The sequence below is a fragment of the Eublepharis macularius genome, chromosome 17 (genome assembly GCF_028583425.1).
Source record: "Eublepharis macularius isolate TG4126 chromosome 17, MPM_Emac_v1.0, whole genome shotgun sequence".
NCBI classification, from domain to species: domain Eukaryota; kingdom Metazoa; phylum Chordata; class Lepidosauria; order Squamata; family Eublepharidae; genus Eublepharis; species Eublepharis macularius.
Window position 1 is genome coordinate 22,192,617 of NC_072806.1, and position 23,894 is coordinate 22,216,510.

Here is a 23,894-nt window from a genome sequence, read left to right on the forward strand (position 1 = left end):
CAGCATACTAGGCAATAGAACAGTTTTTAAAATGGTGTGCATGTACTGTAACATCGAAAAGGGAGACTGAAAGATTCCCATCCAAGGGAGGGACTTCCTTTCCACATGTGCACGAGGAAAGAAATGTCAAAGGAATAGCCTGGTAGGGGGAAGGGAAGACAAGATTCTGTAAGAAAGCTTCTTGATCAGCTTGTGTATCACCTTCTATGTGAATTTTCCTTAAGAGAAAAAGATATCCTTCCCTAACTAAAAAGATATGCCATCATATCACAGCATTTTCTATAGCTCATTAAGAACGAGACAAACTGAACATCTAAAATAATTTAAATATATGAATGGGGGGACAAGGGAAGCAAACAAGAACACCCATTAAGAGGACCATTTCTCCTCTTAATGCTGGAAGGTGGAGAGGGAGGTAAGAAAGAGAAAGCAAAGACAATCGATATTTTTTCTCACATCATTCCTGTCTTCAGAATAATTTCAACCACTATTTCCACTCTCTGTTTTAAACTGGGATAGTTCCTTCCCAGTTTCAGTAGACGGGCACATTTCCACTAACTCTCTCCCCATAAAAGAACTCTCCCCATAAAAGAACTCTCTCTGCCTCAATACTACTTGCTAACAGCCCAAATTGTCTATTTGCTGAAAAAATGTGTTATCCAACCCCCTTATAAACCAACTTTCTCTCCCTTTCAATTATTCGGGCTTCCCCCCCCCCCTGTATATCTTTCCTGCCCCCTCAAAAGCACATTTTCTCTGAGTCCCCAAGCAATAGAGTATGTCTTGCACACACACACCAAGAGAAATCCTCTCACCTACCCACCCCGCTTCATTTCTGCCACTTCAATAAAAGAAAGTTAATGTCCTTCTGAGGGGGGAGAAAAGAGTAGTGGGAGGGACGGTGGCCGGCAAGGGGCCGTGAGGGGATTGCGCCCCCCCCATCCCAGCCTCAGGGGGCTTCCCCCCCCCTTCTCCTCACAGGCGGAACTCACGTTCTTCATGGCGGCAGCCATGTCGTCGTATCTCTCGGCTTGCTCGGCCAGCCGGGCTTTTTGCACCAGCTGCTCGCGGTCCACCATCTTCTTCGCTTTTGGGGCGCGGCGGCGGCGGCTGCGGGGAGAAGGGGGAGGCCGGCTTTTTCTTTTACCCCTTCCTTTTCCTCACGCTGAAGAGAAAACGAGAAAGGAGAGACAGGCTGAGCGAGGGCAGCGCGCGAGGCAGGGAAACGGAGGGAGGTGATTGGCCGAGGCCGGCTGGCGCGTGAGGCGACGGTTTAACGGCCGCTGCTGCTACTGCTCTCTAAACAGCAGGCTCGTGCCTCGCGCGCTCTCTGGCTCTTCCCCCTCCCCTCACGCTCGCGCCGCTACTGCTGCTAGAATGACGGCGGCGGACCCTGGCAAAAGGGGTGGCCGCGCCCAGGCGAAGTGCGCAAGCGCCTCCCCGCCTCTCTTGCCCCCTCCCTCGAGGCCCAGACTCTGCCTACTTCGCCGCTCAGGCCACGCCTCTCCCTATCCACCACACTGCAGCGCTCGCCTCGCCAAACGGCTCCCGATGGCCACGCCTTTTTGCAGCTAGAAGGGTCATGGGAATTGTAGTTCCGCCGATTGGGGAGCGAACGAGAACGTTGGGCAGGCGGGGAATAGGGGTTTGCCTACTCAGTTTCCCAGAGGGCAACGCGCGCCCTTGGCGGCTTTAACTAAAATAATGATTTGGTATAAAGATAATTTACAGATATATTGTTTAAGGGATAGATCGGTGTTAAGCAAAGTTTGTATTAATATGCCGAGATCAATAATAATGTTGTAATATACAATAAAAACATTGCAACATTGAAGAGACGACTGCCCATCTCCCACAATTCATTGGATGGAGGATCTTACAACTGTATCTCGTATGGCACATAGAAGACAACTGCGGATAGACTTACTTTTAGATATTTGAAAAACTTGTATGGATGCTTATCTGTTGATTTCTCACTATTGTTGTTATATGTTTGTTTGTATTATGTACGAGGCGTTTATTTTTTTCAAATAAAAATAACGTTAAAATATTTAATATTATATTGATTTATCCCAACAATAATTTTATAGATGATATTGGTCATTGCAGTCAATATTGTCTTATCTGAGTCTGACGGACAGCTGTTCTCTAAGGGCTGGGTCTTCCACATTACCTATTATCCGCCTTAGAGTCTCTGTACGCAAGACATCTTACATGGGGATGATCAAGTGACTTACTTTTCTGGGTGGTTTTATATTCAAGTGTATTATATCTCCCTAGCAGGGCATGTGCGTCCACAATGGGAGAACAAGTGTAAGATCTTTCACTTGATCCTGTGCAGAGGGACTCTTAATGCAGATAGTTTCGGGCAGGTAGCAGTGTTGGTAAAACAGCACATAGGATCAAGTGCCAGCTCTGGGTTGCAAAAGAGAAAGAATGAATCTAATAGCACATTCAAGGCAAACAAAATTTCCAAGGTATAAGCTTTTCCAAAGTCAAGGCTCCCTTCTGTAACTATTAAAGGGAGCTTTGATTCTGAAAAGCTTATGCCCTGGAAATCTTCTTGATCTTTAAGGAGCTACTGAATTTGAATCTTGCTCTCCCTTAATGTAGCATTAGTAATACATTATTAAAGCATTATCAATGATAATTTATCAATTAAAGTGCACATTTTAATCCCTTTAATTGAAAACACCAGGGATTGAAACTGGGCCCTTCTGAATGCAGCTATACCTCTGAGCCATGGCCAGGCCACTCCTCTAATACAGTATTAATACTAAATACTATTAACACATTATTGATTATAATATTTACCAATTCATTGTTAAGTTGAAAACATTTTAATTATTTTAACAAACCATATTCTGCTGTTTCTGATTATCATTTCTTGATGATTTGCTCAAAAAGTGATTCTCAACAGGTCTCCTTAGACTCCTGCTCAGGTCTATTCAATGGGGCTTACTCCTAGGAGAGTACCCCTAGGATTAGGTTTACCAACCTCCGGGGTGGGGGCGGGGTGGAGATTTCCAGGAATTACAACTACAGGAATTACAGGCTACAGAGATCAGTTCCTTTGGAGAAAATGGCTGCTTTGGAGGGTGGATTCTATGGCATTATACCCTGCTGAAGTCCCTCCCCAAACCCTGCCCTCCATAGACTCCACTCTCAAACTCTCCAGGAATTTCTCAACCCAGAGCTGGCAACCTTACCTAGGATTCCAGCTGTAGCTGTCTAAATAGTATTCTGTGGAGGAAAAGGCAAGATTTAAAACAAATATGTTACTACTGTAATATAGTAAAATGATATCTATATGAGCAATAACCAGGGGTCATTTTGTAGAAAAAGAGCTGGAGGAACTCATTAGCATAACTCATTAGCATAACTCATTAGCATAAGCCACACCTCTTGCCATCACCAGAAGTGTGTCATTAGTATGACTGATTTGCATATGCCACACCCCCTGACATCATCTATTCTGGCTGTTTTGGACCCAATCCTGGTCATTCAGAGCTGAAATTGGGCCCAAAATGGCAAAAAGGGGCTGAAAATGGCTGAAAAGGGGCCCAAAATGGTCAGGATTGGGCCACTGCTGAGCGGGAGAGTGATCCGCCACCAGTCAGAGGCCCGACCCGGGCCATTTCAGCCCCAATCCAGGCCGAAAACGGGCCCAAAATGGCCAAGAGTCAGGTGGGCAGGGCCACCTGACATGTGACCTCTTTGGGGAACTGCTGGAACTGTGTTCCTGTGCATTCCCCCTCGAAATGAGCCCTGGCAATAACAAAAACAAATAAAACAAATACTAGATTCATAGGGATATCAACATTCCATTAATATATTATTGTTGTGTAATATGTTACAAACTTCCAGGAGCACGCAGATGAACTTCAGCATTAATAATGAATGTGGTGGTAGAGAGTGCTCTCAAGTCATAGCTGATTTCTGGCGACCCCTGGTGGCGTTTTCATGGCAAGAGACTAAGAGAGGTGGTTTGCCATTGCCTGGCTCTGCAATTCTGGTCTTCATTGGAGGTCTCCCATCCAATTACTAACCAAGGCCAACCCTGCTTAACCTCTGAGATCTGATGCGATTTGGCTCACCTGGGCTATCCAGGTCAGGGCAATAATGAATGTAAATATATTTTATACAATATTGCACTAATTATGTTACACATAATAGCACTGTATTCTTTTATAACAGTAATGCTACTGTAAATGTTATCATATACTTTCACAAGACATAACGGTTATAGTGTAGTCATGATGGTTCTATCGGTAAATGCATTTGTTGCCTTTCTGCAAACAACAAACAACAGCAAACAACAGCCCCCACACACACATGTGCAGCACAAACACACTTTTTGGGATATTTATGTCCTGCGTTTCTCATGAATGGGGACTCGAAGCAGCTTATATTATCATTCTCCTCTCCTACATTTCATCCTCAAAGCAGCCACCCTTTGAAGGTCACACTGAGTGTGCTTTCATGGCAGAGCAAGGATTGAAACCCTGGTCTCCTAGAAACTCGTCTGACACTCTAACCATTATATTACACTGGCTATTCTGCATCCCTATCCACTTTTACTAGTTTCTTTGTCTCAACAAAGGCTGTTTCCGCACTTCCCTGTAGGGATGTCCCACTCATGGAACGCAGGCTGCTTTCCCCCAGGATTCCATTCGTCTCCGTTTGCAAAATGGTTGCAGCCTGTTTGGTTTCCATTTTTCCGGCACCTTTTCAAATGAGCTAATAAAGAAAGGATTGTACCTCTTAAGAATTCCATGGTAGATTCCAACTTGGATTCTTCCTTGGAATAAAAAAAACTTCCCACAGCTAGAGTAGTAGCCCGACAAGAAGGCTCTACCCCCTCACTTTGCTTGCAGTGCTAGTTGTCTGTTTGCAGGGAGTTTTTATATGAGAAGCATTCCAAAATGCAATCCTTCTGGGGTCTGAAGCAGCACAGTCCATTGTATCCTCTAATTCTCTTGTGAGATTTCTATGAGCTAAGTTACAAAAGACAAATTACACGAGGAGGAGCACAAGAAGGGAGTCGCAATGTTAGCGGGGAAGCTGAGTTTTAAACGAGATTTGAAGGCTCTATCAATTTCCCCTCTCTACAGAGCCAGGAAGATCACAGCTCAGAGGGTTTGTTTATTTCCTCTTTGCCTCCTGGAAGGGGAGGTGAAACTGACAGAGCCTTAGGGAGGAGAAGAGGAAATTAACAAACCCTCTGAAGAGCAGATCTTTGCTGCCTCCATAGAGGGAGGAAATTAACAAAGCCTTCTGATCTCTTTTAAAACTCAGCTTCCCGGCTAACATTGTGACTCCCTCCACGTGCTCCTCCTCTTGTAATTTGTCTCTTGTTGCTTGGCTCTCAGTCATTAAAAGCTTCATAAAAGGGCAGAAATTCAGCAGCTACACACACTTCACAGTTTGGATTTCTGCCTTATCATGCACCTCTTTAGCAGACAAGGCTTCCACTGGGAGAATAAGGCTGCATTCCTAAAGATACTTTCCTGAGAGTAAGCCCCATTGAATAACAAAGGACTTACTTCCAAGTAGCCCTGCTTAGGATAGCTCTCTAACTTCACTCAGAGCTTTTCCAGACACTGAAAGACACATATTGTACTTAGCTGATTAGAAGCAGACTGGCCTTTAATTTACAAAGAAAGTTGCCAGTGAACTACTACCAGAGAGCGCTACTCTGGGAGGAGCAAGGAAGCCAGGAACAGGCCAAGCTAAATGGCCTTGCAGCACTGCCGAAGTTGAAACCACGTTCTCATTCCCATTTCACACTTGAAAACAGGAACAGGCCTGAAATATTCCTATTACTCAGTAAGGGCTGTTGTCTGAGAATACAGACTCCACCCCCTGTATCCACCCATTAGACCCCTTTCTTTTGCAATAGTTTCTCCTCCATTGATTTACCTCATTGTTGTTAAAAACATATTTGGAAAATATCATTGGCCTAGCTGTTCCCTGGGATATAGCAGGAAGCACATGGCAGCCTTGCTTAATGTCCTTGATATGCCCATGTACATCCATTTGCCTCCATGTGCAAGGCACATTCGCCTAGCCAGTCTGCCATTCAAAGCAGAGTTTAACCAATTCAATGGTCTGAACATTGCCACCAGGTCTGGAGAAAAATGTTCTTCTGTCCTTTTAACAGAGTATTAATATAGGGAAACCAGCAGGGGAAACTTTTCATAGCATTTAAGTCAATAACATCACCTGGTAAATTGCTTATGCTCTGTTTCAGCATATCTTTAACTCTGTATTGGATTCTTCGTATTGGATTCTTGCTAAGTCTTTACCCTATGGCATTGTTTATGGCAATGTCCTTGATATTGATTGTATTAATCTCACACTATGTAATCCGCCTTGAGTCTCAGTGAGGAAGGCGGACTATGAATGACATAAATAATAAATAACATCCTATTAAGCATCTTTTAAAGAGACAGGACATTTTTTCTCCAGCCACTTAGCAAGTCTAACTTAGAAGGGTATAACTCTGTGCTGTCAATTTCTAGAGACCTCTGGAAGAGATCTAGACCTTCAAATGATAGTGCTAGCAACTGACACTAAGAAATGTTTGCAGTCTGCTGGGAAGTATGATCTATAAGGGCCAAACTATACATTCACGTTTTTAACAAGCTGAGTCTGAGTTAGGCATTCCAAACCTGTTATAGCAATGCTGAGCAGCAATGTTCAGGCAGAGATGTTTTAAGCTCACAAGAATACAAGTATTTTCACGTGTGAACCACAGGATGATTTCCTGCACATGCACAATGGGCCGTAGCTTTCACTTCCTTCACCTGCTTCACAGCAAAAGCAGCCTTGATGTGACCGTACATAGAATTGTATGGAAAGTCCTTTTGTGCTGTGGAAAGTAGCATTTGGGCTCATGTGTAAATCATTGCCAGTCTCCAAGATTCTATTTTTGTGTGGCGCTCACTCCACATGCATTGGTAAGGTAACATAAAGGTACTCCCCTATGCAAGCACTGAGTCATTACTGACCCATGGAGGGACATCGCATCATGATGTTTTCTTGACAGACTTTTTGTTCCTGGGTGGTTTGCCATTGCCTTCCCCAGTCATCTACACTTTACCCCCAGGAAACTGGGCACTCATTTTACCAACCTCAGAAGGATGAGTCAACCTTGAGCCGGCTACCTGAACCCGGCTTCCACCAGGATCAAACTCAGGTCATGAGCAGAGCTTGGACTGCAGTACTGCAGCTTACCACTCTGCGCCACGGGGAGTGTACAAAAAATAACATCAATGCAGTCTTACCTATGTACTATCTGTCACTATATGTATGATCCTGCTATATAAATTCTGCATAACTTAGCATGTCATGTTAATACTTATATTTCATTTCAGCTCCATTTTGAGATTTCTGCTGATTTTCAGATTTCTGCAATCGTAATCCTATCGTATTGCTTATTGGATGTCCCATCCTGTTGATTGTATTGACTTGCACTGTGTAATCCACTCGGAGTCTTGGTGGAAAAAGTAGGCAATAAATGAGCTAAGAATGAAATGAAAAATAAGTCAAGGTTGCTTTTTGCAGTATTTTACTAGTGTGCCCGTGCTTATTGGCGCCAGTGGGGAGAAAAGTGTGAATGAACAGAAGGAAATGAAAGCTGCAGCTAATGGCACATGCTGCAGTTATGGAATTAATTTCAGAAACACTAGTTAAAGTGGAATTAAGTAACAGTAAGGAAACTACAGAGAGAAAGTCTGAAATATAGGGAAAATCCACCAGTCAAGGGTGACATATAGAATCATTACACTTTCCAAGTTTGTTGGGCCTGCTAGCCACCCAAATGCCCGTGGTTATAATCAGGGCTTTTTTTCAGCGGGAACACGGTGGAACGGAGTTCCGGCACCTCTTAAAAATGGTCACATGGCTGGTGGCCCCGCCCCCTGATCTCCAGACAGAGGGGAGTTTACCATTTTTGCTGAGCGCAATTTAAACTTTAAAAAACTCCCCCCTTGTTCCAGCTGACCCAAAGTGACATCATTGTGTGGTCTTGAGTTCCACCACTGAGTTCCACCACCTCTTTTCCCAGAAAAAAAGCCCTGGTTATAACAATAGACAAGTCTGCAGGTAAGGAGAACCCTGCTATATCAGATTTTTTAAAAACCCAGCTATGGTGACTGTGTTAAAGTACCAGAAATATGTATCACATGAATGTTGGTTATTAATGGAGGGGGCACAGTGTAGTGGCCATCAGTGCAATTCTAAGAACACTTTCCAGGGAGTAAGCCCCATTGAGTAGAATTTGGTGGGATTCTGAGTAGACATGCTTAGTTTTGCAGTGTTAGAGAATAAGCTGTAATCCAAGAAGTCCCGGTTCCAATCTCATCACAGCCATGCGCTTGCTAGATGGCCTTAAGCAAACTGTGTTTTCTCAAAACACCATTTCTGCAATCCATAATCATACTAGACTACCTGGTAGGGCTGCAGTTGGATTTTCAACAAGGTAATGCTCATGTAGCACTGAAAGAACAATAGGCACAAAAGAAATGAAGACTTCATTGGGATTATTTACAAAACCCCTCACCAAAAGCTAGAAAAAAGGCATGATTAAGAATCAAACAAAAAAACTTGCTGTGATTTGACATTTCACAATGAACTTGTGAGTTAGCCTTGCCACAGAGAGGCAATGTCATGTTAAACAAGATGGGATTAGGGCAGCAATCTTGGTTTGCAGATGTGTGAGTAGCAAGAAAGTGGGATCATAATGATGAGAGACAGAAACTGTCGGGAGATCTGCCAGCTGATTTAGCTACGGGATTCCTGGTGGGGACCATGGAAGGGGGGAGCCACTGAAGCCACTCTACCAGATGTCCCACTGTCACCTCCTACGCCGTACCCATCACCTGGAGTAGTCCTAAAAGTCATGGACTGATACCCAAGGAAGGTGAGAGGTGGATAGAAAGGAAACCGGTTTTGGATAGGCAGATGCTAGCCATAGCCTGCCCTTACAGCATAAGAGAGTCAAGAGGGTGAATGGAAGGCTGGGAGGGACTGTGGCTCAATAGCAGAGCATCTACTTTGCCCTCAGAAAGTCCCCAGTTCAAACCCCAGCATCTCCAGCTAAAAGGACTGAGTGATGGACCCTGTGAAAGACTTCCTCCTGAGACCCTGGAGAGCCACTACCAGCCAGAGCAGGTGATGCTGGTGTAACCCCCATGACCTAATTTGGTTTAGCCCAGTAGGTGGGTGTTAGTATCTGGAGCCAGGCAGTTGAGGAAGAGGTTGGCTGCTGGGAACTCGATAAAAATTAGTGCCCCTATCACCGTGAATAAGGTAATCAGAAATGTTGTATGTGAATATGACTACAAGTGGTATATGTGTGTTGTGTTTGGTTGGTGTTATTATTACTGGGATTGTATTGTTCTTGCAGGGCTGTAATTCCCCAGGAAGAGGTCAGAAGCCTGAGTGCCAATTGCTTCAAACTGGAAGGATTATGACAAAGGACAAAATCATTTGGTGGAATCTGACAAGCTGAACAGTTCACCTTGAGTCGTTTTCAAAGACTTTGTTGGTTGCACTTTTGAGTTTGTGTTTAAAAAAAAGTTATGATGTAGTAAATGTTAAAAGGTTTGAAAATTTTTCTTAACTTATAATGGTGTGAAAGTTTGCTTCCTAAGCCTCATAGAATCCATACAAAGAGAGGTTACACCGGCTAGATCAAGTGTTCAAATCAGCATAACGCAGGTGCACAGAAGACAGACAAAATAGTAAAGAGTCCAGTAGCACCTTTAAGACTAACAAACTTTATTGTAGCATAAGCTTTCGAGAGCCACAGCTCTCTGCATCAGCATCTGGCAAAGAGAGTTGTGGCTCTCGAAAGCTTATGCTACAATAAAGTTGGTTAGTCTTAAAGGTGCTACTGGACTCTTTACTATTTTGCGACTATAGACTAACACAGCCAACTCCTCCGGATCAGAAGACAGACAGAAGAGGAGGCTGTTCCTGTTGCACCAATCCTGCACAGGGGCAGAGTTGTTCTCCCTCTTCCCTTGCCCCTTGGCCTCCATCTGAATTGGGTGCCAAGTAGCTGCTCTTTCCCTTTAAATAGCACCAAGTCAGTCTCTTCCCAGATGTCCCAGTGTCACCCACAGTTTAGTTTGGAGCCTGGATATGGCAAGGATTAAATTTGGGACCACCTGCTTGCAAAGCAAACCATCCACCGCTGAGCCACGGCATCTGCTGAAAATAAGTATTACGGCACCCCTATTTTCATCCGCAGAATATCAATGGGTCTGTACAAATGACACATACAAAAAAAAGTGTACACAGGAGAGGCCAAACGGTGCTCTTTTAGTGGTATGTGTGTAAGCAGCTTTTCCCAATATTGCTACTGCTGCAGCTCGACAGCTGGCCCATTCCTCTTCTCAGGGCTTTAATGCAACCCTCAAGACTGCAGTGGAATTCCTGGGCTGCTTTGCAAGTCATACTAATTTGGGTCTGCAACGCAAGCAAAACCTTCTGCATTCACTGCAGCACTAGAGTCGGAGGCTGCCAAGAGTTTTTTTTTTCTTCCGGAGGTGGCCCTGGAACTTGCACTGATCTTCTCGACAGGTTTTATGGTGTGAGTCCAAGAGGAAGAGAAATGGCTCTTGCAAGGGTTGTCATCATTGCAAATCTTCCCCCAGTTTCAGGGCTTTTTTTCTGGGGAAAAGGTGGTGGAAGAGACACAGAGGCCCCCTTACAAAATGGCCACTTCCTCCAGGGGAACTGATCTTTGTCTGGAGATTGGAGGCGGGGGCCTCCGGACACAAGAGGTGCCAGAACTCTGTTCCACTGCGTTCCTGCTGAAAAAAAAGCCCTGCCCAATTCTAGAAAGGCCCTGTTCATCATCATCATCATCATCATTTTTATTACAGTACCAAGACCAATATACAAAAATTATGTTACCAAACCACTTACCAGTAAAAAGAAAAACCATCCGTTTTAAAAAAACTTTTAAAATACATTTCACGCTGTTTAAAAATTAATGTGCAAAATCTGGCGACTTGCCATGTGAGCATGTGGTTTTTGTCAGCTAGGAGCCAGCAGAGCTTTGCTTTATTTGTAGTTATATGACCGGGAATCCTATCTAATAATGGAGTAATAATTTTTAGACGGACCTCTCCATAAAATGGGCAACTGAAGAACATGTGCTCTGCAGTCTCTACCTCTCCCAAAGGGCATAGACATAGCCTTTCTGCATAGGGGATTTTGTTGTACCTATCCTCAACAACCGCTGATGGAAAAGCAGAACACCTGGCCAAAGAAAATGCCCTTCTGAGATTATTGACTTCCACAGAGGCCAGATAATTGGCTGGCTCAAGGCCCTGTTAATTGCTTGGATGCCTTGACTGTGCAGAGACGCAGTGGCTCAGTACAGAGCTTTGAAAGGCAGCAAGGTTCCGTTTGTGTCGTCACCATTGAAAGGACAGCGGCTCCTTTCTTAAGACATAATCTTAGGACAGCCACCTTTCCCTCCTGAATCTTAGTACAGCCGCTGCTAAGCAGGGGTCTGAACTAGGTCGCACCAGTCTGGTTAGAGGGATTGTATTGTTACCTTCCTTATATTTTCCTTCCAGGGTGTGGATTCTCTCACTCAGGGGACTGTAAGACAAACATTTAAATCTGACCTCAGGAAAACTGACTCGGGGCTGGAGAAGTGTTACTTCAGGTGGTTAGTGAGTATGGCTGCTGGGTAAGGCCAGAAATAGGCCTGTGCAGGGCTTTTTTAATGGGAAAAGGTGGTGGAACTCAGTGGGTTGCTCTCGGAGAAAATGGTCACATGGCTGGTGGCCCTGCCCCCTGATCTCCAGACAGAGGGGAATTTAGATACTGCTGGAGCGGCGCAGGAGGCAAACTAAACTTCCCTCTGTCTGGAGATCAGGGGGCGGAGCCACCAGCCATGTGACCATTTTCAAGAGGTTCCGGAACGCCATTCCACCGTGTTCCAGCTGAAAAAAAGCCCTGGGCCTGTGGGATAGCCCAGTAAAATGTGATTTCACTGGTAGTAAAGCAGCTGTGGGATATGAACGGAGGCTCCTGGTTGAAATGTTAGCTGCTGAACCTTGAAGGGTAACTGAAAGCAAACCACTCAACTTCTACAGGTAGTGTGGTAAGAATTACATTGGCTTACTGTTACAAGAACTGCCAATGAGTCATTCAGAAAAAAAATGTGTTGTATAAAACAAAACAAAAAGTGTTGTAAAAAATGTGTTCTCACGAACAAGTCACGTCAGACTAAACTTATCTCTTTTTTTGAGAAAGTGACTACATTGCTGGATCAGGGGAATGCTGTAGACATAGTTTACTCGATTTCAATAAGGCTTTTGACTAGTGCCAGATCCCATTGTGTCTTAATAAAATGGGCTCTAGAAGGGGGCGCCCGCGGGCTGAGCATTGGGCTCATCCCCTTGCCCGTGGATCAGCTGGGCAGAGGGAAGGCAGCTGAGGTGGGCTCTGCAACACCCCCTTGGCTGCAGATCAACTGATTAGAGGGAAGGCAACAGTTTGCCCGTCTTCTCTCTGCCCAACTGAGGTGGGCTCTGCAGTGCCCGATTGCCCACGGATCAGCTGGGCAGAGGGAAGATGGTGGTTTGCCCGCCTTCTCTCTACCCAGCTGAGGTGGGCTCCACAGCGCCCCCTTGCCCGCAGATCAGCTGGGCAGGGAGAAAGTGGCAGTTCGCCCACCTTCTCCCTGCCCAGCTGAGAAGCCCCAAGGCAGTGGAAAGGCCCAGTGTCATGGCACTGGTCCTTCCTTCAACCACACGGTGGGGAGGCAAACGATTTTGCCCTACTCACTTCTTATCCCCACATTCTGCATTCTGCACATGCACTAGGATAAAAAGTGAGTCATCAGTAATGTGGTTTGCCTTGAATGAACTGGAGATCAGTTGTAATTCCAGGAGATCTCCAGCCACCACCTGGATGTTGGCAAACAGGGCCAGAGTCATGCTGGCCTTCAAGGTCCAAGCAAAGGTTGGGGGGGCATATTGAACCGTTTTCTGGGGCGTCGACCTGCATGCAGTGTATATATTAAATGCGGTAGTGATAAGTTCTCTGGCAAGGACTGGGAAGGCTGTGAGGGAAGGAAAACCAAGAGAAAGAGTATGCTGAGCAGAGCGACTTGAAACCACTATACCACGCCTTTCATTGTTGCTAGTCTTGGTTCAGCAAAGTGGTAAAAGACTGCAATGAATCAGGAAGTCCCGTGTTCCAATCTTGCCTCTGTTATGATCTCACTCCCTGAACGCCTTAATCCTGCATCTGCAGTAAGGGAATGATACATGAACACATAGAGCTGCCTTCTGCCAAGACTGTGAGATCTCTCACAGTCTATATTGTCTATTCCTATGGGCAGTGGCTCTCAAGGATCTTGGTCTTTCATTTTACCTCCTACCTGATCTTTTTAACTGGAGATGCCGCGAATCAAACCTGGGGCCTTCTGCATGCACTGCAGGGGCTCTACCATTGAGATACAGCTCCTTGGACAAGAATCACCCTTAGCACGCAGGCTTGCAACGTCCCTCTTTTCCTAGTGAGGATCAATGCCTGATAGGGTTTCCTGTCCACTATTGCATATTTCTTCTGTATTCCTATTCAACAGGCTACCCGCCCCCCCCCACACACACTGATTTATAAGCCAAAAAGGTCTTTGATCTTGTTACATTAAAAATATGCATTTGCTTGCCCCATCAGGGATTTCATTTCTAGGGAGCCTGGAAAGAGGGCTAAACTTAGAATAAGGACCATTGTAGCAACTTTCATTCATCACAGTTTGACAAGTATCCTGCAAATGACAGCAAGTATGACAGAACGGGGGATTTGACTCATGCAAATAGGTGCTTGACAAGGGTCTGGCCTAAGAAGATAGGGATTGTCTCTAGTAAATAGGAACTGTTGGAGTTAAGGTTGCCAGATGCCGGGGTGGGTTGAGGAGTGGTCGATGTCCTATTCTTGCTAATGTTATGTCTTTGTATTTACCCTATGGCATTGTTTATAAAATTGTCCTTGACACTGACTGTTCTGATCTCACACTGTGTAATCCGCCTTGAGTCTTAGTGAGAAAGGCTGACTATAAATGACATAAATAGATAAATAATAGAGGCTTGGTGATGGAGAGTGCTGTCAAGTCATAGCTGACTTATGGTGACCCCTGGTGGGGTTTTCAGGGCAAGAGATTAACAGAGGTGATGTGCCACTGCTTCTCTTTGCATAGCAACCCTTTGCATAGCAACCCTGGAGGTCCCCCATCTAATTACTAACCGAGGCTGACCCTGCTTAGCTTCCAAAATCTGAAGAGACTGGGCTTGCCCAGGCTGTCCAGGTCACGATGTGATATTATTTACCAAGTGATATTTACCTCCATGCCATGCAACGTTTCACCTACCAATTTCCACACAGTAAGTGTCTGTTAAAGGGACAGGGCATTTTTCTCCAGGCTTGTTGGCAACCCTAGTTGCATAAAAGCGCTCACCTACCTTGTGCAGTAGTCATAAGGATCACCACAAGATAATGCATACAGATGCATTGTTATATCATTATCATTCCGCCTTTCTCAAGGCAGATTACATACTGATAGTGAGTACAATGTAATCAAGAGCTAGGATGTTCACTGAGCAAAATATGATCAATATTTCCCAAGCACCTAATAAAATATATCTGAAGCTGTCTTTTAAAAAAAATTAATTTAACTACATTTATACCCTGCCTGTTTCCTCAACAGGGACCCAAAGCAGTCTCAAGTTTAAAAAGTGTCATTGAGTTCTATTCATACATGTCTGTCCAGTATATAATGTGTCATCTGGTCTGGATGCTTAGGTCAGCGTCTTGAAGATCAGTCACCAGAGCCAAATATTTGGGTGCCACATATTGGGGGTTAGAGGTGATCTCAACCACGAAGCAAGGAAAGGTGGCTGTCTCAGGCAGTGGATTTGGAGTAGGGGTGTGCACTTCAGGAATCCGATTCGGGTAAAATACCCGAATCAGACCCAATCCGGAAATCCCAAAGCAAAGCTTCGGGGGACCCGAGGGGTTAGGTTTAAAGGGCCCTTTCACAAGCGGCAGGGCCCTTTAAACCTAACCATTCCCTCCCACCCTTTCCTCCCCGCCCCCCCTTACCTGGCACCGGCAGAAGGGAAGGCTGGCCCTCTCTGCTGGCTGGCCGCAGTGGCCGCGGCGGCAGCAGGAGGGAAGGCTCTCTCTGCCGGCCGGCCACGCCACTGCAGTGCCGGCAGGAGGGAAGGTCCTCTCTGCCAGCCAGCCGCACTGGCTGCGGCGGCGGCAGGGAGGGCCCTGGCTGCACAAGGCAGGTGCGGTGGGGGTGGGGGGATGGGGTTAAAGGGGGGGGTGTTTAAGGGTGAGGGCAGCCTCCCCCCTCCCTCCTCCTCCGTCACTTCAGTATGCTCCGAATCTTTACAGAGCATATCGAAGCGACCTGGAAACCCGAATCGGAAGCGGCATGTCACTTCAGATTTTGGGGATTTCCGGATCTTTTTCCCGCTTCGTGTAAACCCGAATCTTTTCAGGCTGCACACCCCTAATTTGGAGCACTGAGGAGTACAGCCAGAAGGAAAGCAATGGAGCCCAATGCACAGAAAATGTCCCTCCACAAGCCTTCTTGAAATGAAGAGTAATAAGCACAAGAGTGTCCTGACCTGGATAGCCCAGGTATGCCTGATCCCATCAAATCTCAGAAGCTAAGTAGGCTCAGCCTTGGTTAGTAATTGGATGGGAGGCCTCCAACAAAGACCAGAGTTGCAGAAGCAGGCAATGGCAAACCACCTCTCTTAGTCTCTTGCCGTAAAACCCCCACCAAAAGTAGCCGTAAGTCAGTTATGATTTGATGGCACTCTCCCCCCAAGCACAAGAGCATAGTTCTTAATGTACATGGGGCTTGCACCGCTGCACTTTTTCACACAGCAGAATCTCAAACATATCAGACAGCAAAAGAGCAAAACGCCCTTTGGCAGTTTTAAAGGACCCTACTGAAACTTTGATGGAAGATCAAACGTGAAAAGCGAAAAGAATAATCTGATGTGGAGATCTGTCCTTCCCAACCCAGAGTTGGCAACTCTAGTTGGTTCATATACATTTCACTTGGGCCTAGATGAAGTACTGTAGTTCTTGTCCTTCTTGGTTCTGGGTAGGATTGCCAACTCTCGGTGCGGAAATTCCTGGATATTTGGGGCTGGGAGGGGGAGGGACCTCAGAGGAACACAATATCATAGAATCTGCTCTCCATAGCAGGTATTTTGTCCAAAGGAATTAAGGTTGCCAACCTCCAGGTGGGACCTGGAGATCTCCCACAATTACAACTAATCTCCAGACTACATATATCCGTCCCCCTTCCCAAACCCCTGGCTTCCCTATGCTCCACTCCCAAATCTCCAGAAATTTCCCAACCCAGAGTTGGCAACCCTAGGGGGGTACTAATCTCTGTAGTCTGGAAATCAGTTGTAATTCTGGGAGATCTCCAGGTGCTACCTGGAGGTTGGCAATCCTACTTCTGGGGTTGCTTTGGGGTGGGGAGGAAGATGAACAATCAGCGCGGAATCTCGCTCGCTGCACCCAGCTTTCTTTTGCGTTTTCTTCCCAGATCTGCCTTCCTTCCCTCTCATCAGCTCCTTCTGCAGACAGCCTCAGCCAGAACCCAGAAAGATGGCAGTAAGCAGAAAGCGCTGGGCCCATAAAGAACAATTAACGGACACATTACTTTTCATCGGGAGCCGGCAACAGCTTGATGCCTCCCAGCCAGCGGAGTGCTGCAGTCGGGAGGAAAGGCCTCTGCAGAATGACTCAGCAAAGAGGCCAGAATCCCTGAGTCGGCACCTGGAGGGGTCAGGATGATGGTTCCGTCCAGAACCCGGCCACAGAAGCAGAATTCTCTCGGTCCTGTTAGTAGGCTTGCCAGCCTCCAGGCGGTGGCTGGAGATCTCCCAGAATTACAGCTGATTTCTAGGCCATAGAGATCAGTTCCCCTGGAGAAAAATGGCTGCTTTGGAGAGTAGACTCCATGGCATTATAACCAGACGAGGTCCCTCCCCTCCCCAAATGCTACCCTGTTCAGGATCCACACACACACACCCCCAAATATCCTGGAATTTCCCAACCTGGAACTAGCAACCATAGTTTTTCTACCTTATGTTCCGGTGCAACATGTTGCAAAAAAAAAAAATTAATTGGCACGCTTCTTACATTACCGTTCCTCCTTTGTGGAAAGCATAGAAATGCTATGCAACCCACACATGGTCTGTTGGCAGTGCCTCTCTCCCCTGATAGGAAGTTGGGGGGCGGGGAGGCAATTGCCTTCTGGCATACCTTGGCTTACTCACTGAAGCCACTTGTCATTCCGCACAATGCCTTGTGAAAACAAGTGTATATCCGCAGTCATTTCCTAGATGAAACTTCTCCTACCAAAGACTTCTCCCCACTAATACTATGCATTGCTAGTGGCTCTTCTGCCTATGCTGTTTGCTTAGCTTTGCCACCCTTCAGGTGCGGCCTGGAGATCTCCCTGCAATTGCAACTGATTTCTAAATAACAGAGATCAGTTCCTCTGGAGAAAATGGCTGCTTTGGAGGATGGACTCTAGGGCATTTTATAGCCCGCTGAACTCCCTTCCCTCCCCAAACCCTGCCCTCCCCAGTCTCCACCTCTCAGATTTCCAGGAATTTCCCAAACCAGAGTTGGCAACTCTAAGTTTGCCGTGTAGATTTACCCAGCAACAGCGTCAGTTCCTTCCTGTTGGAAAGCAAAGAGAGCGTTCTTGCCTTTGTTTAAATACTGGGGAAAATAGTCCGTTCAGAATAGGCCTCAGCAGCTGGGGTGTGCAGCACATTAAACTACCTTCTACTGAGTAGTAAAGAGTCCAGTAGCACCTTTAACCAACTTTATTGTAGCATAAGCTGTCGAGAACCACAGCTCTCTTTGTCAGATGCATAAGCTGTCGAGAACCACAGCTCTCTTCGTCTTTTGTCAGATGCATAATAAATAAAATTGGTTGGTCTTAAAAGTGCTACTGGACTCTTTACTATTTTGCAACTACAGACTAACATGGCTAACGCCTCTGGATCTTCTGCCGAGTGAGACCCTCGGTGTTTCAGTATTGCCTTTTCTGACCAGCAGCAGGACCTCTCCAGGGTCTTTTAAGGTTGTGGTCTTTTGCCAACTACCTACTTTAAAAAAAGAAATGGGAGATGCCAAGAATTGAACCTGGAACCTTCATGGATGCAAAACAGATGCTCTAACACTGAGCCACATCCCCTCTCAAATGCTCACAGGTATGTGTGGGAAAAACAAATGGTTTTCTTTTCAGCTTCTTTGGGAAGCTTTGGATAGGAGAGAGTTGTGGGGTTAAAAGAAAAGGTGCTGTTGATTTCTAAAGCAAAGAGTGCTGGGGAATTCATACAGGTGTCATGTTTTCTGCCTGACTGCCACACTTAGGTGGGACTTTGGAAGATCAGTGCTCTGTGCACATGCTCAGAGGCAGGCTTCTTCGTGAAAATAGTGCGCTTTGCTCATGTTCCAGTGCTTGTAAGTCTGAAGGATATTGAAGGGTATGGAAAACTGGTCCTGGGACTGATCTCTGGCTTCGATTCAACACTGGCTGGCGGCCAAGGGCTTCAAATGTGCCCATTTCTGAATATCATTGCTGAAATTGCATGGCGTTTCCAAGCAGAAGAGGCCGAATCAGAGCTGTGCCAAAAATGCTTTTTGCTTCGGAGAAAGAAGAGCCAATCTCAGGAGATGGCAGGGTCTGCTCTCCTTGTGAAACCCGATGAGCTGATTGCACAAGTGACTTTGCAGTTCCTTAAAATAGCGGTGTGCTGTGTTGCTAGGGCTCCTGCAGCAGTGGCACGGGGGAAGCAGGATCCCAGACAGGGCACGGCTGTCATCGCAGAACACGTGCTTTGCATGCGCAAAGTCTCAGGTTCAATTCTTGGCAGAAAGCAGGACTGGAGAAGACTGTGGCTTGTGAAAAGGAGCTGCCAGTCAGAGCAAAGAACACTGCGCCAGATGGACCGGTGAGCTGACCCTGTATAAGATTCAGATGTGAACCAGATTAGGCAAGAGCTAGGGGATGGGAGTTAGGGGAGCCAGGTCTCCCACTATAGCAGGAGACTCCTGGCCTGCCCCCCCATGGGGGGGACAAATAGACATCCCCCTGGCATAGTGATGTCACTTCTGGTACAAACCCGGAAGTGACAGCAACACATCAGGACAATGCTCTAGCATTCACCCAAAACTCTATGGTAAAACCAAAGAAGTAACCCAGTGGCAGAATGGATGCACAAGGTCACGGTTCAATCTCACCATGGGGAAATAGAACCAGACAGCCCCTGTAGTATTAGTAGCATCCAGGTGGCATCATACCTAATATAGGCATGACTCACCTGGCTCTCCTATTTTCCCTCTTTCAGCCGGATTAAAAATAAACATACTTTAATCCAGTTGAGAGAGGAAAGTACAGGGTGGCTGTGGGTGGTCAGGCCATCACAGTCATGACAGAGCTAAAGTTTAGCTTCACTTTCAAAAAGGGTGGGGCTAAGCCCCACATTTTCCCACCCTCTTTTCAGCTTTTTAAAGGTCTTTCCCTTTCTGTAGCATTAGAGCACAGCTCCAGCAGGGAAAGGAAAAGGGATCGGGAAAGGAGAATTTTCTTGGCGGAGGAGGAGGCAATAAACTTGCACTGCTTGTCCTTTTGCTCAGCTGCCACCAATCAAAGCAGTGAGCACCAGTGGTTGGGTATGTGAGGATGCTGTTCTCACTTGTTCTGGCCTTGCTTGGTGGTGCTGTTGCTATAGAGGGCTGCATTTTTACACCCCTGTGTGAAAACAACCCTGGTTTCAGAAAAGAGTGACTTTCAAGGGGTAGGAGTATCTTTCTCTACGAAGAAAGGCTAAAGAGGAGTGTTTTTTTAAAGAAACAGACGACTCAATGGAGGAAGGAGGGAGATAGTGGATTATAAAGCGATGCGAAGTGTGGAAACAGTGAGGAGAGAGAATTACTTTAATACTTGAATTCAGTGGCACCTAGCAAAGTCAGTGGGCATAGATATGGGACAGGTGAAAGAAAGGCTTCCTCTCTCGGCGCATTGTTAATTTGTGGCACTCACCACCACAGGATACAGCAACAGCAATCACTGACTTAGATAATGATAATAATAACAACATTTGATTTATATACCACCCTTCAGAAGTACTTAACGCCCACTCAGAGCAGTTTACAAAGTGTGTTATTATTATCCTCATGACAATCACGCTATGAGGTGGGTGGGGCTGAGAGAGCTCTGAGAGAGCTGTGACTGATCCAAGGACACCCAGCTGGCTTCAAGCGGGGGAGTGGGGAATCAAACCCGGTTCTCCAGATTAGAGTCCTGCCGCTCTTAACCACTGCACCAAACTGGCTCCCAGTTTGGGATGCCTTTAGAAGGGGTTTGGGCCATGGAGGAGGGTTGGTCCAGAAGCAGTTAAGAGCCATGATGCGTAGGGGAATCTTCCATGGCTAGAGGCAGTCTACCTCTGAATTCCAGTGGCTGAGGAGCAGTGCTAGGGGAACCTTTGTCTTTTGTCTCCCTTGTTGCCGGCCCTCCAGGCCATCTTGATGGTCACTGTGGAAAACCAGGTGCCAGGTGAGATGGGCCTTTGATCTGCTATCTAGCAGGGCTCTCCTTGTGTGCTTAAGGGTTTGGAAAGATCAGTACTGAGGCAGGCAAACTGGGGGTCTGACTCAATTGGGGACAGCTTCATATGTTCAGACCAGTTCAAATTCGCTGTCTAGACTTGAGCATGTCCCAGCCTCCAGGGCCAAGCATGCTCCTGAAAACAAAAACCAGACTCCAGTGCCTCCCTAGTGTGCCACTGTGTTGATGAGTCACAACGACAGGGCTTGTTTTCCAGCTGAATTTCTCGTGATGCTGCAGTCTTTGCTAACCGTCTCCTTGAAAATCAGGCTCTGCTCACAAAGCTCATTTTTCTCCACACTATATACCGTTCACCATTCAAAATGAGCATTATTTGGAGTGTTTTTGCTTTTGCGCACCTGGCCACATGCGGCGTGATGGCAGGCCATGCAGCTGTTCTTGGTGCATGCTCAGAACTTCTTGGCTAGAACTACAGTTCCCAGGCAGTATTGCAAGCCGTGGGCACAGTATTTGTGATCCAGTTTAGAACAGCTCCAGGAAAATGAACAAGCTCAGCTTGGAGAGTCAGGAAAGCAAAATGGCCAAGGCTAGAATAAAGGGAAAAGCCAGGCAGCTTCCCCTAAACACCGCCACCCTGCCAGGCTCCAGACAGCCAAGGAAAGCTCCTCTTTTTGAAATGCTTGTTCTTGGATGGGCTGAGTGTATGGTCAGGAATGATCTCAGCCAATGGGTAACAGGCAACTGTCCCGGAACCCAGACTTGGGGCTCAACCTCCCACAGCCTGTCCCCACTCCTGCTGCCGTCACTCAAACCCATCCTGTCTGGAGATCATGCCAAGAGCTCACAGCAACAGCCACCCCATTTGGGGTGCAGGTTGCCAGCTTCTGGCCACAGCTCCCACTTACCTCGCACAGGGCACGGGCTGCCCCTTGCTTGCCCGGGGGGGAGGCATGGGGTCTCAGTGTGGGGAGATAGTGATTCTGGAGCCCTTGGACTTTCCCCCAGGTCCCAGAATCACGAAGACCATGCCTGTGTATGGAAGAAGACAGGGGAAGGAGTGGGAAAGCAGCACAAGAATGCATCTGTCAAACATTCGTGATATAAGCTACATCCATTTTGAGTGCTCAATAACAAGGACCCTTCTGAGCATTTGCAAGTTCTGTTTGATCAAATTGCAATTTTAAGCAAAGGACAAATCACACTTCACTACGAGTTCCCAGCCTAAGGTGCCTCCTGGCTTTATTCAGGACTGCCTGTTCATTGGACACATGAAGATCATCCCATATGCCAGTCTTACAAGAGCCTCAGAAAACCAAATCAGGAGCACACAATGAATCCACCTCTAAATGTACAATTTTTTTTTTGCATTTACTCTTAAAGTGACTAAGTGCTTATACAGAGTGCTATATATTCTGAAACCTAAATAAATATAATTGCATCAAAATTACATAGAAAAATAGACATATATACATACATATATACATACACATATATATACATATATATATATAGATACATATATATATATACACACACACACACACCAATAAATAGTATCCATTCACAAATACAAACAGCTGATAACTCACGTGACAGACAAAAGTACAATCTATACAACCGACTGTGCAAATTTATATCTTCAGAGAAACAGTCTTTAAAATCTTTTCTAACTCAGTCGGCAAGAAGCTTCGTGGAAGATGCAACAAAGCAGGTAAGTAGTAACAAGGTAAAGTGAATTCAATGAGTCTGTTTATTCTCGCTATAGAAAGCAGCGTGGATGGGGGAAGGAGTCCAAGCCTGTCTGTGCCCTGCCCAAACTGGGGCCGGCTTGCGTGTCTCAGCTTTCGTCAGTGACTTCCTCAGGGGCAAGGAACCTATCCACACTTCAATTTATGTTATTCTTGATCTTTCTCATTCATTCCTTAGGAGCGGCGTCATTTTAAGAGATTTTAAAGACTGTTTCTCTGAAGATATAAATTTGCACAGTTGGTTGTATAGATTGTCACGTGAGTTATCAGCTGTTTGTATTTGTGAATGGATGCTATTTATTGGTATATATATGTGTGTGTCTATTTTTCTATGTAATTTTGATGAAATTATATTTATTTAGGTTTCAGAATATATAGCACTCTGTATAAGCACTTAGTCACTTTAAGAGTAAATGAAAAAAAATAAATGAAAAAAAAATTACATTTAGAGGTGGATTCGTTGTGTACTCCTCCTGATTTGGTTTTCTGAGGATCTGCTTGCATTTTTCAGGAGAGCCTTTTTTGTGTTGCTGAGTCTTACAAGAGCAACATTTAAAAGCCGCACACACACACACACACACACCAATTCCCAGGCGCCTTTCCCCTAGCGGCCTGCTGCCCATGATCTGGGTGTTGGCGATGCCCTCTCTTCCCCTACTGCCAGTGCCAATTGGATGGGAAGGGGACTCAACCCTCCAGCTGCTCTGCAACCTCAACGTACATTCTGACTACTTTCCTTTCTCTCAGCTTGGCTGATCAAAGGCAGAACCAGGGCCAATGTCAGTCCATGGGTGTGGGGGGGGGGGTGAGCTGCCAGGGTCCATAGCTTCTGATGAGATACACTTAGGGTTGCCAGCCTCCAGGTAGTGGCTGGAGATCTCCTGGAATTACAACTGGTCTTCAGGCCACAGAGATCAGTTCACCTGGAGAAAATGGCTACTTTGGGGGGGGGGGTGGACTGTATGGAATTATGCCATGCCAAGGTCTTTTCCCTCCCCAAACCCCACTTTCCCCAGGTTTCACCCCCCAGATCTCCAGGAATTTCCCAGCTTGGAGCTGGCAACCCTAGGTACACTGCTGCTGCCGCCCTACTCACACCTTTTCACTGCCTGCTTGTGAGTGCTTTGTCATCTCTGCTCCCATCTGCATATGCTGCAAAGCGCTACCAGGGAAGGGCATGCAGGTGGTGCACAAAGCTTCAGCATTCCTAGTGGCCATGGCGATGGCACTCCGGGCTGCCCCCACCACCCATCACCATCAGGGAAAGGAAGTACAGGCAGTGTTGGCAGGTGTGACTGCAGGTGGTGGAAAAGCTTGCAAGTGGGCAAAAGAAGGGCAGGTGGGGCACATGGCTGGGAGGGCAAGAAGGGGAGTCTAGGCGTGGGCAAAGGGGGCCCCCTAGCACTCTCTGCCTACAGCCCCCCAAAACCTGGAACCAGCCCTGTGCAGAAGGCAATTGCCAGAAAGGAGGAGGGACAAAATGC

At 46.3% G+C, this 23,894-nt stretch overlaps 1 protein-coding gene across 1 annotated transcript in view; it reads right to left on the reverse strand.

Annotated features, from left to right (window-relative positions):
* The window catches only part of YWHAG (tyrosine 3-monooxygenase/tryptophan 5-monooxygenase activation protein gamma), a 38,023-nt gene extending 36,626 nt beyond the window's left edge, over positions 1 to 1,397 (reverse strand). The window contains exon 1 of the mRNA XM_055001543.1: positions 993 to 1,397. Coding sequence (XP_054857518.1) covers positions 993 to 1,079 — 87 coding nt within the window. The 5' untranslated portion in view covers positions 1,080 to 1,397. The remainder of the gene's footprint in view (positions 1 to 992) is intronic.
* Positions 1,398 to 23,894: the final 22,497 nt, after the last annotated feature.